General features: G+C 44.8%; 1 protein-coding gene across 1 annotated transcript in view; it reads left to right on the plus strand.

Annotated features, from left to right (window-relative positions):
* CSMD1 (CUB and Sushi multiple domains 1) overlaps positions 1-17,841 on the plus strand; it is a 2,397,241-nt gene that overhangs the window by 2,266,992 nt on the left and 112,408 nt on the right. The window contains exons 60-62 of the mRNA XM_033936341.1: positions 5,197-5,370; positions 6,673-6,846; positions 17,155-17,228. Of these exons, the coding sequence (XP_033792232.1) occupies positions 5,197-5,370; positions 6,673-6,846; positions 17,155-17,228 (422 nt within the window). The remainder of the gene's footprint in view (positions 1-5,196; positions 5,371-6,672; positions 6,847-17,154; positions 17,229-17,841) is intronic.

Genomic DNA, 17,841 nt, shown 5'->3' on the forward strand with positions numbered 1-17,841 from the left:
CCAAAGGCTTCTTGCAAACATAGGGGCCCTTTTACAAAACTTCAGTGAGCATTAATACGTGCTTGCCACAGAAAAAAAAATGACATACCACAGGGCATGCTATGGAATCCCATGGTATTTTTGCTATGTGCTTGCTCTATAAATGCACTAAAAAATAAAATGAATTTTTTGGAGCAGGGTATGTGTCTGGGGAATGGAGAGTGGCTATTGGCTAGATTCACTAAGCAAACCGATCGTGTACCGATCAATTTGCGACTCCTTTGCGACCCAATTTTATTCCGGCCCGATTCTCTTACCTCTTCTCTGATCCGATTTCGATCTGTGCATGCAAATGAGGGGAACGGCATGCAAAGTAGGCAAGGACGCGATTCACTACAGAAATCTTGCAAACTGACTGGACTGGCCGATCAACGCAAGAAGCGACTGCTGAGGACCAGTCATTGAGGTCCTTTCCAATTGCCCCGATCTCCTGCCTGCCCCGATCTTGTTCTCTGCCCCGAATCTCTCCTGCCTACTGCCCCGACTCGTCGCCCTGCTCTCGCCCTGAATCTCTCCTGCCTGCCACTCCGACTCACCTGCCCTTCCCTGCACTGCGAGCCCATGGCTTTAACAAGTGAGTTTAAAGCGGGTTAAAACCATGAGCTTCGCTGGGCTAGTAAAAGGTTAAAAAAAAAAGTTACGCCTCTAGACAGCTCTTAGACGCATGGGCAGACCTTCTACAGATGGTCTGCACAGGCGTCGGAATCGCACACCAGCGATCCATGCGGTCGTAGGGGGGGGGGGCTTTCTTCCGATCGCCCTCATTTAAATTTTTTTGTTTCCTGAATTTGTTGAGCCTGCATGGATCGGCCACGGATCGTGGAAGCAAAGGAGGTTTAGTGAATCTAGCCCTATGTTCTGTGCTAAATTGGTTTACAGAACTACTCTAACACATTCTTTTCAATTAGCATGTGCTTAATACATGAGCCTTTAACACCTGTACAATGGGTGGCAGTTAAAGCTCAAGCAATAATGGGCTATATTCACTAACCTTGACTTCTTTGGCCGATCCGTGGCCAATTCCAGCAGGCCCGACCAATTCCCAACATCCAAAAATTCTAATGAGGGTGATCGAAGGAATGCCCCCTCTACCCGCACGGATCGCTAGTGTGTGATTCTGACGCATGCGCAGACCGTCTGCTTTCCCTGCAGATGGTCTGCGCATATGTTTATGTGTCCAGTTTGGTTTTTTTTTTTGGTGAGTTTATTTTTTTTCTCGGGCTCCGACTCTGCTGCTCTCATGCTGGCCATTGAAACCCTGCCTCCCTTCTCAATCAGCACCGGCAGAGCTGACTTTTATTTTACTTTTGTAGCCCAGCGAGCCCGTGATTTTAACCCGCAGTAAACCTGTGGGTTAAAACCACGGGCTCGCAGTGCGGTAGGCAGGAGAGATTTGGGCGTCGATTGGGGGGAGAGCAGTGGGCAGGCAGGAGAGATTTGGGCGTCGATTGGGGGGAGAGTAGGGTGGCAGGCAGGAGAGATTCAGGGGACAACAGGGCGGCAGGCAGGACAGATTCGGGGCAGCAAAGAACAGGGCGTGCAGAGAGCAGGGCAGCAGTGGAGCAAGGCAGCCGGAAAAGACGTTTGTGACTGGTCCCCAGCAGTCGCTTCTTGGGTTGATCGGCCAGCCCAGTTCTTATTTGCTTCCTGGAACAACTTGTCAAAGAAAATACGAGAGGAAATGCAATTCTGGACTTAATTCTAAATGGACTACGAGGACCAGCGCCAGGTATAGAAGTAGAAGGGATGCTGGGAAGCAGTGATCACAATATGATCCACTTCAACCTGGACACGGGGCAAAACATCGATCCAAAATGACGGCACAGCACTGAACTTCCGAAAAGGGAATTACAAAGGGATGAGACTCATGGTGGGGAAGAAGATTAAGGAGAGGATAAGTACTGTAAAAACGCTAGAGTAAGGGTGGTCCCTTTTTAAGGACACAGTCAATGAGGAGCAAAATCTATATATACCAACAAGGGATCCAAGAGGAAAAGAACAAGGAACAGGCGTGGCTCACTGTAGAGGTGAAAGAAACGATCAGAGACAAGAAGACTTTGTTTAACGAATTGAAAAAGTCAAAAACAGACGAAAACTGGAAAAAGCACAAACATCAAAGCAGGTACCATAATTTAGTGAGAGGGGCCAAAAAGAGACTACGAGGAAAAAATAGCCAAGGAGCAAAAAACTTCAAGCCATTCTTTTGATATATTAAGAGGAAATAATCCGCGAAGGAAGAGGTGGGGCCGTTGGATGACCTTGGAATAAAAGGAGTGCTAAAGGAGGATAAAGCCATCGCCGACAAACTGAACACATTTTTTGCATCTGTATTTACTGAAGAAGATGTACACAACATACCGGAAGCTGACAGGCTATACACAGGAAACGAAGACAGGAAACTGACTGGGTTGACGGTCAGTCTAGAAGAGGTATGCAGGCAGATTGATATGTTTAAAAATGATAAATCCCCTGGATCGGATGGCATCCATCCGAGGGTAATCAAGGATCTGAAAGGGGTTATAGCTGAACTGCTTCCAATAATAACCAATCTGTCAAACAAATTGGGAAGGATTCTGGAAGATTGGAAAGTGTCGAATGTTACGCCGATCTTCAAGAAAGGTTCGAGGGGAGATCCAGGAAACTACAGACCAGTGAGTCTGACCTCGGTACCGGGAAAGATGGTAGAGGCGCTGATAAAGGACCGCATCATTGAGCACCTTGACGGACACTATCTAATGAGGACCAGCCAGCATGGCTTCAGCAAAGGAAGATCTTGCTTGACGAACTTGCTGCACTTCTTCAAGGGAGTTAAGAGGCAGATAGACAAGGGTGACCTGGTCGACATTGTATATCTGGATTTTCAGAAGGTGTTCGACAAGGTCCCGCATGAATGATTACTTCGAAAATTGCAAGCCCATGGAATCGAGGATGAAATATGTGGATTAAAAACTGGTTGGCAGATAGGAAACAGAGAGTGGGGGTAAATGGACAATACTCGAACTGGAAAAGCGTCACGAGTGGAGTGCCACAGGGCTTGGTGCTTGGACCCGTGCTCTTCAATATATTTATAAACGGCCTGGAAATTGGAACAACGAGCGAGGTGCTAAAATTTGCAGATGATATGAAGTTATTCAGAGTGGTGAAGACACAGAAGGAGAGACCCCCCAGGAAAGAGACTTAGGAGTACTGGTCGACAAGTCGATGAAGCCATCCACGCAATGCACGGCAGTGGCTAAAAGGTCGAACAGAATGCTAGGAATGATTAAGAAGGGGATCATGAACATATTGGAGAAGGTTATCATGCTGCTGTACCGGGCCATGGTATGCCCACACCTGGAATACTGCATCCAACACTGGTCGCCATACTTGAAGAAGGACACAGTACTACTTGAAAAGGTCCAGAGAAGAGTGACTAAAATGGTTAAGGGGCTGATGGAGTTGTCGTATAGTGATAGATAAGAGAAACTGGGCCTTTTCTCCCTTGAAAAGAGGGGACTGAGAGGGGACATGATCGAAACATTCAAGATAATGAAGGGAATAGACTTAGTAGATAAAGACATAAGAACATAAGAACATAAGCAGTGCCTCCGCTAGGTCAGACCATAGGTCCATCCTGCCCAGCAGTCCGCTCCCGCGGCGGCCCAACAGGTCACAACCTGTCTGAATCACCAGAAGGGGCCCCCTTGCCACCCTGGTTTCTCATTTAAGTCCTAATTTCCCATCGAAGTCCTAACCCTCCGGCCTTGCACATGCACGACCTGCTTGGCTTTCTATACTATACTTATTACCTGTTTAGTTTTCTATACTTGTGTTTACATCCCAGCACTTCTCTCAGTATCCCACGATCCCTTTATCCCTCAGGAATCCGTCCAACCCTGTTTGAATCCCTGCAACCGTACTCTGCCTGATCACTTCCTCCGGTAGCGCATTCCAAGTGTCCACGACCCTTTGGGTGAAGAAAAAACTTCCTCGCATTTGTTTTGAACCTATCTCCCTTCAGTTTCTCCGAATGCCCCTCGTACCTGTTGTCCCCCTCAGTCTGAAGAATCTGTCCTATCCACCCTCTCTATGCCCCTCATGATCTTGAAGGTCTCTATCATATCTCCCCTGAGCCTCCTTTTTTCCAGAGAGAAGAGCCCCAGCCTATCCAACCTCTCGGCGTATGGGCAGTGTTACAGCCCTCTTACCAGTTTCGTTGCTCTCCTTTGGACTCTCTCAAGTACCGCCATGTCCTTCTTGAGGTGCGGCGACCAATACTGAACACAGTATTCCAGATGCGGATGCACCATCGCTCGATACAATGGCATGATGACTTCCTGCGTCCTGGTTGTTATGCCCCTCTTTATGATGCTCAGCATCCTGTTGGCTTTTTTTGAGGCTGCTGCGCACTGTGCAGATGGCTTCAGTGATGCATCCACCAGTACACCCAAGTCTCTCTCGAGTCTGCTGTCTCCCAACAATGCCCCCCCCCAATTTGTAGTTGAACAACGGGTTCTTTTTCCCTATATGCATGACCTTGCTGTTATAGGGGAAAACACCCTCCAGGGATTCAAGACAAAGTTAGACAAGTTCCTGCTGAACCAGAATGTACGCAAGTAAGGCTAGACTCAGTTAGGGCATTGGTCTTTGACCTAAGGGCCGCCACAGGAGCAGACTACTGGGCAAGATGGACCACTGGTCTGACCCAGCAGCGGCAATTCTTATGTTCTTATTTGTTTTGTGAATCGGGTTCCCCTCATTTGCATGCACGGATCGGAAGCGGATCGCAGGAGAGGTTAGTGAATCGGGCTGAAGGGAATTCGGGTTGTAAAGGGGTCGTAAACAGATCAGTACACAATCGGTTTGCTTAGTGAATCTAGCCCAATCTATTTTAATGGCCACATACTAATGAAAAAAATTAGCATGTGGCCATTAGTGCAAACAATAGGAAATATGGCCATTTTACCCCAGCAGTATTAATAGCCTTTGCATGCAGGAAAGACCCTTGCTAAGGCATTTTATCACTGTTTGGTAAAATGGTCCCATATTATAGGTGTTCTCTCTTCCCACCACTGCATAATCTATAAAGATGTGTCTATTAAATTTGCAGTTTCCTAGTACAGTATATTTAAACATTATTCAACAACGTATCTCTAATTTATTCTTTTGTTACAATAGCAATCACATGTGGACATCCTCCGCAAGTGCTATATGGGAAGCTAGAAGGATCGGATTACCGGTGGGGGTCTAGTATAAGTTACAGTTGTGCTCATGGATACCAACCATCCGGTCCTGCAGTTCTTTCATGTGAGGGAAAGGGAATATGGAGAGGAGAAGTTCCACAGTGTTTGCGTGAGTGTTTTAATGTGATAATTGTTGATAAAATATAAATATGAATTTCGCTAGAAGAACTAATTGCTCAACATTAGTTGTATTGGAATATCCTAATCTTAAAAAATGATTTGGAATATTACAGCTAAACTTAATTTTACTGTCTTCTTCTGTTCCAATATAACCTTTAGCAGTGGCTCTGGCTGACAATTTTACATCCAAGGTCTGAAATACTGTATTTATCAATCTTTTTTTTTTTTTTTTTTTACCAGACAGTGGTGTTAGAGATTACACTATGGTACTGTCTGACTTTAGCAGATATCCCTGCCCCACTCATTCCCATTAGATTGTGAAATGAACCAGCTAAGAATGCTGGAGAAATATAAAACTTGGAGAAATAAACTGGGAAGTAAGTAAAGTGAATTCCAAACGGCATACCAGTTGTTAATGATATATTGGTATAGTGGAGTTGATTTCCCAATTGCGAAGATCCTTAAATAGGAAAAAAAATGAACAAATTAAACGGAAAATTTTAAAATAAACATGGAAATACCTAATTTTTAAAAACATAATTTTAAAAAAATGAAATGATAAGATAATGAATAAAATAAAACCTGATTTATAAAATGAATTTTACTTGACTGTGGAATGCATGAGATATTATTTTGACTAGATTGTGTTTTTAATATATGAAAAATGTTGTATTAAAAAAAATCGAATATTAGTGTACTTGTCTCACTATTCTGGCTCTTACTGTTCTTCATCTCTGGCCTGGTATAGCCGGCCCTGCCTCTTGACCTACCGTAAAGCAAGGTAATGTCCCGAAGTCTGGTATGCACTGAAGGAGTATAATAAATAAGAGCCTGAGAACTGGTCTCGATGGGTGACCATACAATGGGCTGGATGGCCCGAGTTGGTTGCCCATGGGGGAGACTTCTTATGTGCAATCTGGGGAGGTGGCTTGGGATGGGGGGTGGAGGTAGGTCAGCAGGAAGTGCAAGGAGAAACTCAACTTCCCACCGAGCAAATACTGACAGTGCAGGATTCCAGAATAACACATCTATCTACTAGAAAGGGAAGAACCCAATCTCTTTTTCTAGTGCAATAGGTATGTCATTCTGGACAATAGGGACATACAAAACCATTCCACAGTCAAGTAAAATTTAAATAAATCCAGTGCATCATCTTTTTGCAGATCAGGTTTGGAAGCGGGGACTGCTTTTAAAAATCAGTTCAAGAGATTCACTGCACATAATTCTTAAATCAGTTTCCTGCTTAAAACTGTCTCTTATGTATGTAATTTTGTATCCTTGTTTTTAATAGCCGTGTTTTGTGGAAACCCTGGGACTCCAGCTGAGGGACGACTGAATGGAAAAAGTTTTACATATAAATCAGAAGTATCTTTTCAATGCAAACCACCTTTTATACTGGTAGGATCTTCAAGGAGAGTTTGCCAAGCAGATGGTACATGGGGTGGAATTCAACCAACATGTATAGGTAATTATTGCTAAGGATGCACACTCATTGGAAAAGACAGAAGACAGCTCAATCAGGTTTCCTATGTCGTTTCATATCATTTTCTAACTGAAAAGATAGATTGAAAAGTTGTGAATAATGGGCTCCTTTCTGCTGCTATAGTAATCACTCCGACAGCCATAGGGGTTTAATGGGCATCGGAGCATTTGCTGCACAGCTGCCACTACTGCGATTTTGTAAAAGAGGTGGGGGGGGACTATTAGCAAAGAATATACATTGTTTGCAAATATTTCATAAAGAACAAGTGAAAGATTTAGGGGGATAGTTTTTACGGTGTGCTTTTGCCGCACTTTAATTTGAAGCTTAGTACATGTACTTTGATTCAAGAACAATGCTGTTTGCAGTCAACCTTGCAAGCAGTGTTATTTTACTGTCCTGGGCGCATCAGGCCATAAAGCTGCAGTATTTTGAACACAGTACCAGAAGGAGCAGGAATGACTGGAGATCCCACCTATTTGAAACCCACTAGACCAGGGATAGGCAATTCCGGTCCTCGAGAGCCAGAGCCAGGTCAGGTTTTCAGGATAGCCACAATGAATATGTATGAGATGGATTTGCATGCACTGCCTCCTTGAGATGCAAATCTGTCTCATGCATATTTATTGTAGATATCCTGAAAACCTGACCTGGCTCCGGCTTGCGAGGACCGGAATTACCTACCACAGCACTAGACCAGAGGTTCCCAACCCTGTCCTGGAGGACCACCAGGCCAGTCGGGTTTTCAGGATAGCCCTAATGAATATGCATGAAGCAGATTTGCATGCCTGGCACCTCCATCATATGCAGATCTCAGATCTCTCTCATGCATATTCATTAGGGCTATCCTGAAAACCCGACTGGCCTGGTGGTCCTCCAGGACAGGGTTGGAAATCACTGCACTAGACCATAGTATATGTTTTTTAAACAGTGCTTGTTTCAGCTAGCCCTTCATAGGAGGGATTAAGAGAACTCTGAATTCTTCACAGTTTTTTGTGCCCTCTAAAATTAATAAATAAAAATAAAGATCATAGTTGCTTATTTCTAATCAGTGTATGTGTAGATTTGGTAGGTATGCACATACGTATAACTTACATCTGTAAGTTGCAGAATGATAACTTATAAGTGTCGCCACTTAACACGTACGTATAACTTGCAGGGTTTACTCTTTCAATATTTCACCATATACAGTAGCTTTGTGAAATGGCTGCTTCAGCTGTCCGTGGAATGCATGGGCACTGGGAAACACATTGCCACAACCAGGAGCATCTGCTGGATTTACTAAACGACTTGCTACAGTTTAGTAGAGCCCAAAATGGATTGCATTAAAATAGAACATTAGTGATACGCTTTAATTACTGCTTAGTAGAGTTCCCCGACACAGTAACATGGTAGGCTTCTACTTTGATTAGATTTATAATCTAAATATTCATTAAAATATTGATGACAGCAGACGAGACTGCATTAGCCCATTCAGTCCATTTAGTATCTTTCTTTCTAATTTAGTATCTCTTGGGGTAGATAAGCATATAAATGGTGATATCAAAACCATTACCAAGAAAGCCACCCCCTAACATTTTTCTATCATGTCTCTATGGGAGAGTGTGGGAGAGTCTCTATGGGAGAGTGTGGTGTAGTGGTTTAAAGCTACAGCCTCAGCACCCTGAGGTTGTGGGTTCAAAACCACACTGCTCCTTGTGACCCTGGGCAAGTCACTTAATCTCCCCCATTGCCCCAGGTACGTTAGATAGATTGGGAGCCCGCTGGGAGAGAGAGGGGAAAACTGCTTGAGTACCTGAATAAATGCATATAAAACCGTTCTCAGCTCCCCTGGGAGAACGATATAGAAAATTGAATAAATAAATAAAATAATAAATAAATATATCCCTCTCCCTAGCATGTTTAAATTTGGCTAGTATATTAAACCTTTGCATTCTCTACTGATAGAGCTACTCTAGGCTTTGTTGTCTTGCTTTTTGGGTCTCAATTCCCAGGCCCACTATCGCGTCTCATCTCTAAACTTTGCAATAACAGTAACAACCAGCCCAAACCAGTGCGATGGCTGCTTGACACATCTGGCCATTATGTTTTCATTGTTGGTAGGGGTTAGAACTCCCGCCCTAGTGGAAACATTACTGCAATTACTTGCACTGCTATTGTGTTACAGCAACTTCTGTAAACTGATAATGCGTGCCATGGCTTCAGAATATTCTTTGCCATATTGCATTGAATTTTATTAACTATAAGTTATTATTCCAGTAGAGAGCAATAGTTTTAAATGACGGTAACTTTGTCATGATATATATCACGAAAAGTGTTTGTACCGTGGAACACCTTCCGTGTTTGATTTGTTTGAGTCACCATTCCTAATTCTGTTATTGAAAGATTGGTTTGCTACAGATTTCTTCTAGAGTTCTTTCATGCTCCCATTAGCATTTGTATAATGATAATGAAGATGAAACTGCCTCAATTGCTCAAGTGCCGCATTAATACAAAATGTCATGTCTTAGGTTTCCAGCTGTCTGAGTCATGAAGCCTTTAAAATCTCCTTTGTAAATTAGTTAGTTATGCATTCTAATGCTTAGCATTATACAACTGACTTGCGTTGAAACTTCTTGATCACATTTGACTAATATGGCATGACATCTCAGAATGATTTACACGTATTTTCCTTGCATAATATGAAGTTTAAGAAAAAATACACCTGTTGTATGTGATCAACAAACTTCATAGAATGAGAAAGAAAGTCTTATATGGCCTCACAGAGCTAGAGTATAGGACAGTGTGTTGCAAACTTTCCGGCCAGCGGCACACTAAATGCAGTACTCCAGCCAGAAGGCACCGGGAAGTGCGCGGAGGCCCATTTGGCCGCTTTGGTGGATGGATCTGGGAGGAGGGGAGGTATGGTGAGAGGAGGAGAGACGCTGGTGAGGAGGAGAGTCATCTGTGCCAGCTGACTGCCTACAGGACATGCCTCTCGCTGCTAGGGCCACGTCCTGAAGGCAATCAGCTGGTTCAGATGACTCTTCCTCGCCAGTGTGTTGCAGCACACCTGAAATCTCAGGAGGCACACAGTTTGCGATACACTGGCATAGGAGGGAACTAATAGGGAGCCAAGCTAGGAGATGAGCTTGCAGGCTTGGACAATCAGCCTGGCAGCTCTAGCAAATAGCAGAAGGGTAGGTTCAATAATAGGCTTAAATGTCATTTAGAAAGAACATGCAAACGGGATTTGGGTGGGTGTGAGGTGGCAAGTCTAATGCGTGCAAGACAACTCAGCGCATGTCAATTGAGCGAAAAGTCAAGTGAGCGCGAAGACAAATGAGCGCTAGACAACAGAGCGCAGACAAAATTGCACAGACAAATGAGCGCAAAGACAAATGGGAGCAGACAAATGAGCGCAAAGATAACAGAGCAACATAACTGCGCCAAGCTAGTGTGTTTGTGATTGGTTTCCCTTCGCTAGCATCTTTGTGATTGCTTTCCCTGCTCGGAAGAGCCCGCCCTCCCTTCGCTAGCATCTTTGTGATTGGTTTCCCTTCGCTAGTGTCTTTGTGATTGCTTTCCCTGCTCAGAAGAGCCCACCCTCCCTTCGCTAGCGTCTCAGAGGAATAGACACTAGAACACTATAACAGAGATCAACGAGGGATTCTGCACGCTATTGTCTGGTGACGGGGACAAAACCGCATGGCCGGTGCTCGCTTGTCTTGCGCTCAGTTGTCTTGCGCATGGATGTCAACTCTCAGTTGTCTTGTGCTCAGTTGTCAACACTCAGTTGTCTTGCACTCAGATGTCATGCTCGTGCTTTTTACTTGAAATCATTCGCGCTGAAGTGTCTTGCGCTTAGATGTCTCACGCTCACTTGTCCTGTCGCTCACTTGTCTTGCGCTCACTTGTCTCACTTGTTTGTCCTCGCGCTTTTGTCTTGCGCGCATCTGACTATGAACCTGGGTGTGATGTAAATGTAATGGATAATTTTTACTTCATGTCATTCTTTAAGGAGACAGGGAAGAATCAGAGTATCAATGGACACAGCTACTGACCCTCAAGCTTTGCATTGAAGAATGCTGGTGTAGAAGGACAGAGGTTCAGATAAGACACTAAAGAATAATACGGGATGGTTTCCCGCTGTTAACCGCGGGGACAGGGACTAATTCTGTCCCCGTGTTATTCTCTAGAGAGGAGGAGAAACCGAGATAGACACTAAAGCAAGCAGAATGAAAGTGATTCACATAAAACTCTGCCTTTCATTTTCAGCAGAGTGAATATTAACCAGACCCTTCCAGCTCTGTGAAACAGAAAAGTTGTGGTTAGTAGGGGGTTTGTCACATCTAGTAGCAACAGCAGTGATCCCAGATTAGACATTTATAGAAATGACCCACTGCTGAAGCTGCTGCCGGCGATCCCTCTCTGCCTGTCTGAACGCCCACCACACCACCCCCGAAGCCGTCCCTGCTAATTTGTCAGAGCCGGACTCGCTCTATCCTCTTCCAGAAGCAGGGACGTAGGCAGCAACTCACATGCTGCATAGCTGACCCGCAGTCTTTTCTCTGACATCATAATTGACGTCAGAGGGAAGGATTGTGGGTCAGCCACGTGCAGCGTGTAAATGACTACACGTGCTGTTCCTGCTGCTGGGAGAGGATGGAGTGAGTTTGGGCGGAGCTTGGGCCGGTTGGTGTTGGCTAGGCTTAGGGAGTACACTTCCCCCTCCATATTCGCGGAGATAGGGGATCAGCATGACTGCGAATACAGAAAAAAACGCGAATAACTTTTTGTATGTTATTCACTGTTTTTCTGTAAAAAGCCCCAAAAAAGACACAAAACCGCAAATAAAATTACCTGTTCCTGTCAAGAAAGTGCCACGATTTCCTTTGTACAATGCTGAGAGGATCGATTTTTCTCTTTGCATCACTGGGGAGCTTCCTTTGACATAAATTTGGTTACGGAGCTTATGCACGAAAAACCACAATAAACAAAACCCTGACAACGAAACTGCGAATATAGAGGGGGAAGTGTGCTTGGCTTGAAAAAGTTAAGGAACTCTGCTTTAGAGAATCAGGCCTTTAATGTCTTTGTCTCTAGCTAGTTGTTTTGTTTGTCTCCATTGTTCGTCCCTTTATTTGTGTTCAGTTTCTTATATTGCAGCCTATTTATACATCTTAAATGTACAGTGGTGCCTCACACAACGGACGCCTCGCACAGCGCACGCTGCGCACAACGAACTTTATGTCTTGATTCGTACAACGAACTTCGTTTCACACAACGAAGTCGCCCGAGCTGCATCCTTCCGCGCAGGCACTGCGCTTAACTGCCCTCTCTGCCTGGCTCCCTCTTGCCCCCCCGACTCCCCGACACGATCGGGGCAAAAAGGAGCCCAAGCCCTCTTGCCCCGCCGATTCCCCAACTCCCCGACAATATCGGGCCAGGAGGGAGCCCAAGTCCTCCTGGCCACGGCGACCCCCTAACCCCACCCTGCACTACATTACGGGCAGGAGGGATCCCAGGCCCTCCTGCCCTCGACGCAAACCCCCCCTCCCCCCAACGACCGCCCCCCCCAAGAACCTCCGACCGCCCCCCCCAGCCGACCCGCGACCCCCCCTGGCCGACCCCACGACACCCCAACCCCCTTCCCCGTACCTTTCTGTAGTTGGCCGGACAGACGGGAGCCAAACCCCGCCTGTCCGGCAGGCAGCCAACGACGGAATGAGGCCGGATTGGCCCATCCGTCCCAAAGCTCCGCCTACTGATTGGCCCAGGCGCCTTAGGCCCCACCAGTAGGCGGAGCTTTGGGACGATGGGCCAATCCGGCCTCATTCCGTCGTTGGCTGCCTGCCGGACAGGCGGGTTTGGCTCCCGTCTGTCCGGCCAACTACAGAAAGGTACGGGGAAGGGGGTTGGGGGTGTCGTGGGGGTCGGCCAGGGGGTCGCGGGTCGGCTGGGGGGGCGGTCGGAGGTTCTTGGGGGGGGCGTCGTTAGGGGAGGGGGGGTTTGCGTCGAGGGCAGGAGGGCCTGGGATCCCTCCTGCCCGTAATGTAGTGCAGGGTGGGGTTAGGGGGTCGCCGTGGCCAGGAGGACTTGGGCTCCCTCCTGGCCCGATATTGTCGGGGAGTGGGGGAATCGGCGGGGCAAGAGGGCTTGGGCTCCCTTTTGCCCCGATCGTGTCGGGGAGTCGGGGGGGCAAGAGGGCTTGAGCTCCCTTTTGCCCCGATCGTGTCGGGGAGTCGGGGGGGCAAGAGGGCTTGAGCTCCTCTTGCCCCGATCGTGTCGGGGAGTCGGGGGGGCAAGAGGGCTTGAGCTCCCTCTTGCCCCGATCGTGTCGGGGGTGCCAGGGACCACACGGAGTCACCCACAGTACCACCCGATTCGGGTAAGCGCAGGTATCGGTGGTGTGGCTTATTTGGCGGGGGGTGCCTTATTTTACATTTTTTTTCTAAAAAGGGGGGGCTGTCTTATTTGATGGCCGTGCCTTATCATCGGGGAAACACGGTAGAAAAAAAAAAAAAAATGAACAGTTAAGTCCAGTTTTTGCCGCTGAGACTCTGCCCTCTCTCACTGTAAAATTAGACTCTACTTAGTCTGTCTTTAAATTTAAAAAATGTGTGTTGTTTTAAAAAACAATTATGTTTTTAGATGTATCTAGATAAAAATAATAACCAAAAATTTATCTTTTTTTATGTCATCTTAGCATATTTTATGCTACAGAACAAATTATTTTTTTTTAACATGTATTGTTATGGGAAAACGCGTTTCACATAACGAACTTTTCGCATAACAAACTTGCTCCTGGAACCAATTAAGTTTGTTGTGTGAGGCACCACTGTATACTCAACATTGTTTCAGAATATTTTCATATTTTGTTGCATTGTTCTTATTATCTTGGAAATAATAAAATTATGTGAAACTAAATAATCAAGTTGAGGACCAAGAAAGAATGGAATAGAATAAGCATGGCAGAGAATGCAAGGCAGTTGCACACAGGGGCCAAATTCTCTAAATCAGCAGCTGCCTACAAAAACGATACTGGCTGTGTATCAATCAGTCTAAGTATTCAGCAAATTGCAAAAAACATACATCTGCAGTGTTGTGTGGACCTTGGAGGGTCATGGATTGGTCAAGGGCATGCCTAGCACTTACATGCATGGGTTATAAAACTGCCCTCAATTAGGTGTGAGCAATTACATCAGCCATTTGGCTTGCATAGGTGCTTCCGCCTAAAATTAGGTATGCAACTTTGGACTTACACTAGTATTACAGAATTGCTGTTCAGTGCACATCATCCCAGCACTCAACTTTAGACAATCTGTAGAGAATTACCCCCTGTGTAGTAAGCCAGTCCAGATACAGGGTGTTTATTTAGTTGCCACATGACTTAGTAAAAGAGCTAGACTTTTACTTTCACCTGCTTCCTGAAGCAGAAGTAAGACAGTCCCTGGGTTAAGAACGAGTTATGCTTTTAAAGCTGTTCTTATGTTGGATTTGTATACAACTCAGAACTTGTAGATTTTAAGATTCTTGCTGCTACCTCTGCTTCCAGCTGACAAAAGGTCCAACTGTCCAGTGTTCCCTCTAAGGTACAGTATGCACAACCACACACTGTTCTTAATGTGGCCATTCATCATTCCTGAATCTGCTGTAGGAGAAGTGTAGGAGTCTATGCCACTGAAAAAATCTACTCAGTGAAATCAAATGAAGCTGCAACCATGTTCTTAAGTTTGAGTCATACTTAAGTTGGGTGTCTATAACTCAGGGACTGCCTGTATATGAGTTCAGCATAGCCCCTCTGAGTGTGAGGGTTACTTCTGATGGGGTATCACATTGTTTGCTTATGTTAGGACCTCACAAAATCTCTATTGTGCATGGGCTTAGGCAAAATTTGTTGCTGTTACATAGGCAGTAAATTTACTCTATGATGTGGGTAGATCTGGTTTGATGGCTATGACTGGCTGCACATTATTAGCTAAGACATAGAACTTTATGTCCATCAACTGAAACATCTTAGCTAGATGCGTCAAGTACATATTAAACAAAACGGATGATCATATGGATCTCTGTTGGTGCCCCACAGTTCAGTGACCAAGTTGAGGCTATGCTGTTGATGAACAGAACTGATTGTTGTCTGTCTGACAAATAGGATTTGAACTATATAAAACCAATACCTATTTCCACCAACCATTTAAGCATGACGTGGTCCACCGTGTCAGAGGTTGCCTAAAAATACAACAACACTTACATCAAGGTGCATCTCTTGTTGTGGTTTCTGTGGCGGTCATCAAGCATGGTCTCCATTCCATATTCAAGTCTGAAGCCAGATTGACATGGGTGTAGCAGGTTACTTTAATTGAGCTAGTTGTTGAGTTGAATGCAAATTGTCTTTTCTATAAGCTTTGCCAGAAAAGGAATGTTAGAAACTGTCCAGTAGTTTTCAAGCTTGTTCTGGTTATGAAAGTAGGGAGTCATCACAGCCATTTTTAGTGTTGTTGGTAACCAGTGGCACAGTGAGGAAGGTTGGCGCCCGGCATCGCCACACCGTGTGCTCCCCCTCAATTCTTCTCTGTCACTTGAGCGCCCACCCACGCACCTCTTGAAATGGTTGCCAGTGTGAGTAGCATCTTCTACCTGCTGCTCACGCAGGCCTCAGCTCCCTTCTGAAATTACATCCTGTTCCACCAACCAGGAAGTGACATCAGAAGGGAGCCGAGGCCGGCGCAAACAGCAAGTTGGAAGATGCTGCTCACGCCAGTGAACATTTAAAGATGTATACTGGGGGGGTGAACAGGAAGAGAGGTGCTGGCGCCCCCTGTGAAAATGATGCTTTAATTCACCACCATTGGTAGCTGCCCCTCCACAGGAGTGGAGTTAACAGTGATAGTGACCCTTTTAATGAGACCTCTGATTGTAGCTGTACTAACTTTGCTGAGCAGGGGTCAAGGGGGCATAATGTCAGCCATAGGCCTTTTCAGATCTTTTTTTTTTTTTTTCAAGAGCCTCCTCTGTTACCAAGCTGAATGAGTGAAAGATGGTTGTCTATGGGAAGGGGATGGAGAGGGAAATTGCAAGAGTGTTTTCCTCATTAGCTATTCAGTAGCTTGATGGAACTGCCTGTAGATCCTGATTGAGACCTTTGATTTGCTGACAAAGAATGTGATAGAATCATTATTCAGTTGTGACTAGGAAGGCTGGTTCTGTTGGGGGGGGGGGATGTTACTGTAGAACTTTTACTAATTTGAATAGCAGCTGGCTGAACGTGTTTCTTGCTCAGTGATGTTCAAAACAATGGGAGCTGCTAAATTTAGGCCCATAACTTGTCAGCTGTGAACTAACCTTCATTTAGTATCTTAAAAGTTATGCTTATAGATTTAAACCTGCCATTTATTTACCTCGATTTAAGTGCCTATTTGGAACCTTATGCTGGGAAATCAGAGTTAAGTTTCTAAGGGATCCTTTTACTAAGCTGCAGTAAGCACTAGCATGTGCTTACTGTGGGATGCACTCAGGCATCCTGCAGTAAGGGGTCCTTAGCGCATGGCTATTAATGAAAAAAAAAAAAAAGGTAAAGGTGAGCTAAGGGCATTTATACCACAGCTTAATGGTCCTTTTACTAAGGCGCGCTAACTGATTTAGCGTATGCTAATTGATTTAGCACGTGTGAAATCAGTTAGCACACCTTAGTAAAAGGACCCCTTAGTGGAAAAAACCCCTAACTTTAATTTCCCACCCTGAAATCACCCATTAGCCAGGTTTTAATGCTCCTATATAGTCATCTTTTCATCACATACAGTAGGGTAGAACAAGGCTTGCATGAAACTCTCAGTAGTCAGATTTCTCAAGCTCAGATTTCTTTCCAAACTCTGGTCAGCCCCTTCTTAGCAGAAAATTGTACTAGGAAATGCCAGAGAGAGTGAAACATCAGTGGGTAGAAATTCCATGAACACTATCTTACACAGAGGCATGCTCGGTTCAATAACACCTTGCCATTCTATTGGCAACAGAACATAAACATGAATCGGTGCATATTCTGGACAGAAAAAGAGGTCTGTTTAACTAAAATGTGAGAGAACTTCTAAAATTATTTCCCTGGACTTTTTCAATAGCAGCAAAGTGGTGTATATTTTTGTTGAAAATAAAATTGGATTCCATGCCTTAGCTTGCATTTTGCTAGGTTTTTTTTAATTATTATTATTGCGCATCATCCTTGATAGAATGTGTGAAGTGTGTAAATAGTTTTAGGGAATGAAGTGGCTTACTGTTTCCATAGTTACTGTATCTGACATTTGCATTTTTAAATTTCAGATCCAGCTCATAATACTTGCCTAGACCCTGGCACTCCACATTATGGAATACAGAACAGTTCTAAGGCTTATGAGGTAAAATACATTTCTTCAAAATACTGTACTGCGGAAATGTAACTCCACTAAGACACTGAGGCCTTTTTTCCCCTTATTTGTTAGAGCTAACTGCAGATGTATTGTCAACTTGGGTTTACTGAATAAATTAGTCTCCATAGGGTTCTACTTTCAAAACGTCTTTCCTTTTCTATGCCTGCAGCAAAATCCTTTAAGATAAAGTCAATGTGTTGAACTACTGATACTCTTTAAAGCCCATGGGATAAGCACATATGTGAATGTAATGAATATTGCACATCCACTTTCAGTTAGAGTATTAAATCAGAATTACAGCAAATATCATTTTGCTTTAGCATGAGCTGTGTTTTGCTTTGTGATCATTGTTCTTTCCTGGCAACAACATCAAAAAATACTGAGTGATGGCATAAGAAGGTCATTCCCAAAGTTCTTTCCATGATTTACATGCAGGGGTGTCAAAGTCGGTCCTTGAGGGCCAAAATCCAGTCGGGTTTTCAGGATTTCTCCAATGAATATGCATGCGATCTATTTGCATGCACTGCTTTCATTGTATGCTAATAGATCTCATGCATATTGGGGAAACCCTGAAAACCCAGCTGAATTGCAGGCCTTGAGG

This window comes from Geotrypetes seraphini, chromosome 3 (assembly GCF_902459505.1).
Source record: "Geotrypetes seraphini chromosome 3, aGeoSer1.1, whole genome shotgun sequence".
NCBI classification, from domain to species: Eukaryota; Metazoa; Chordata; class Amphibia; order Gymnophiona; family Dermophiidae; genus Geotrypetes; species Geotrypetes seraphini.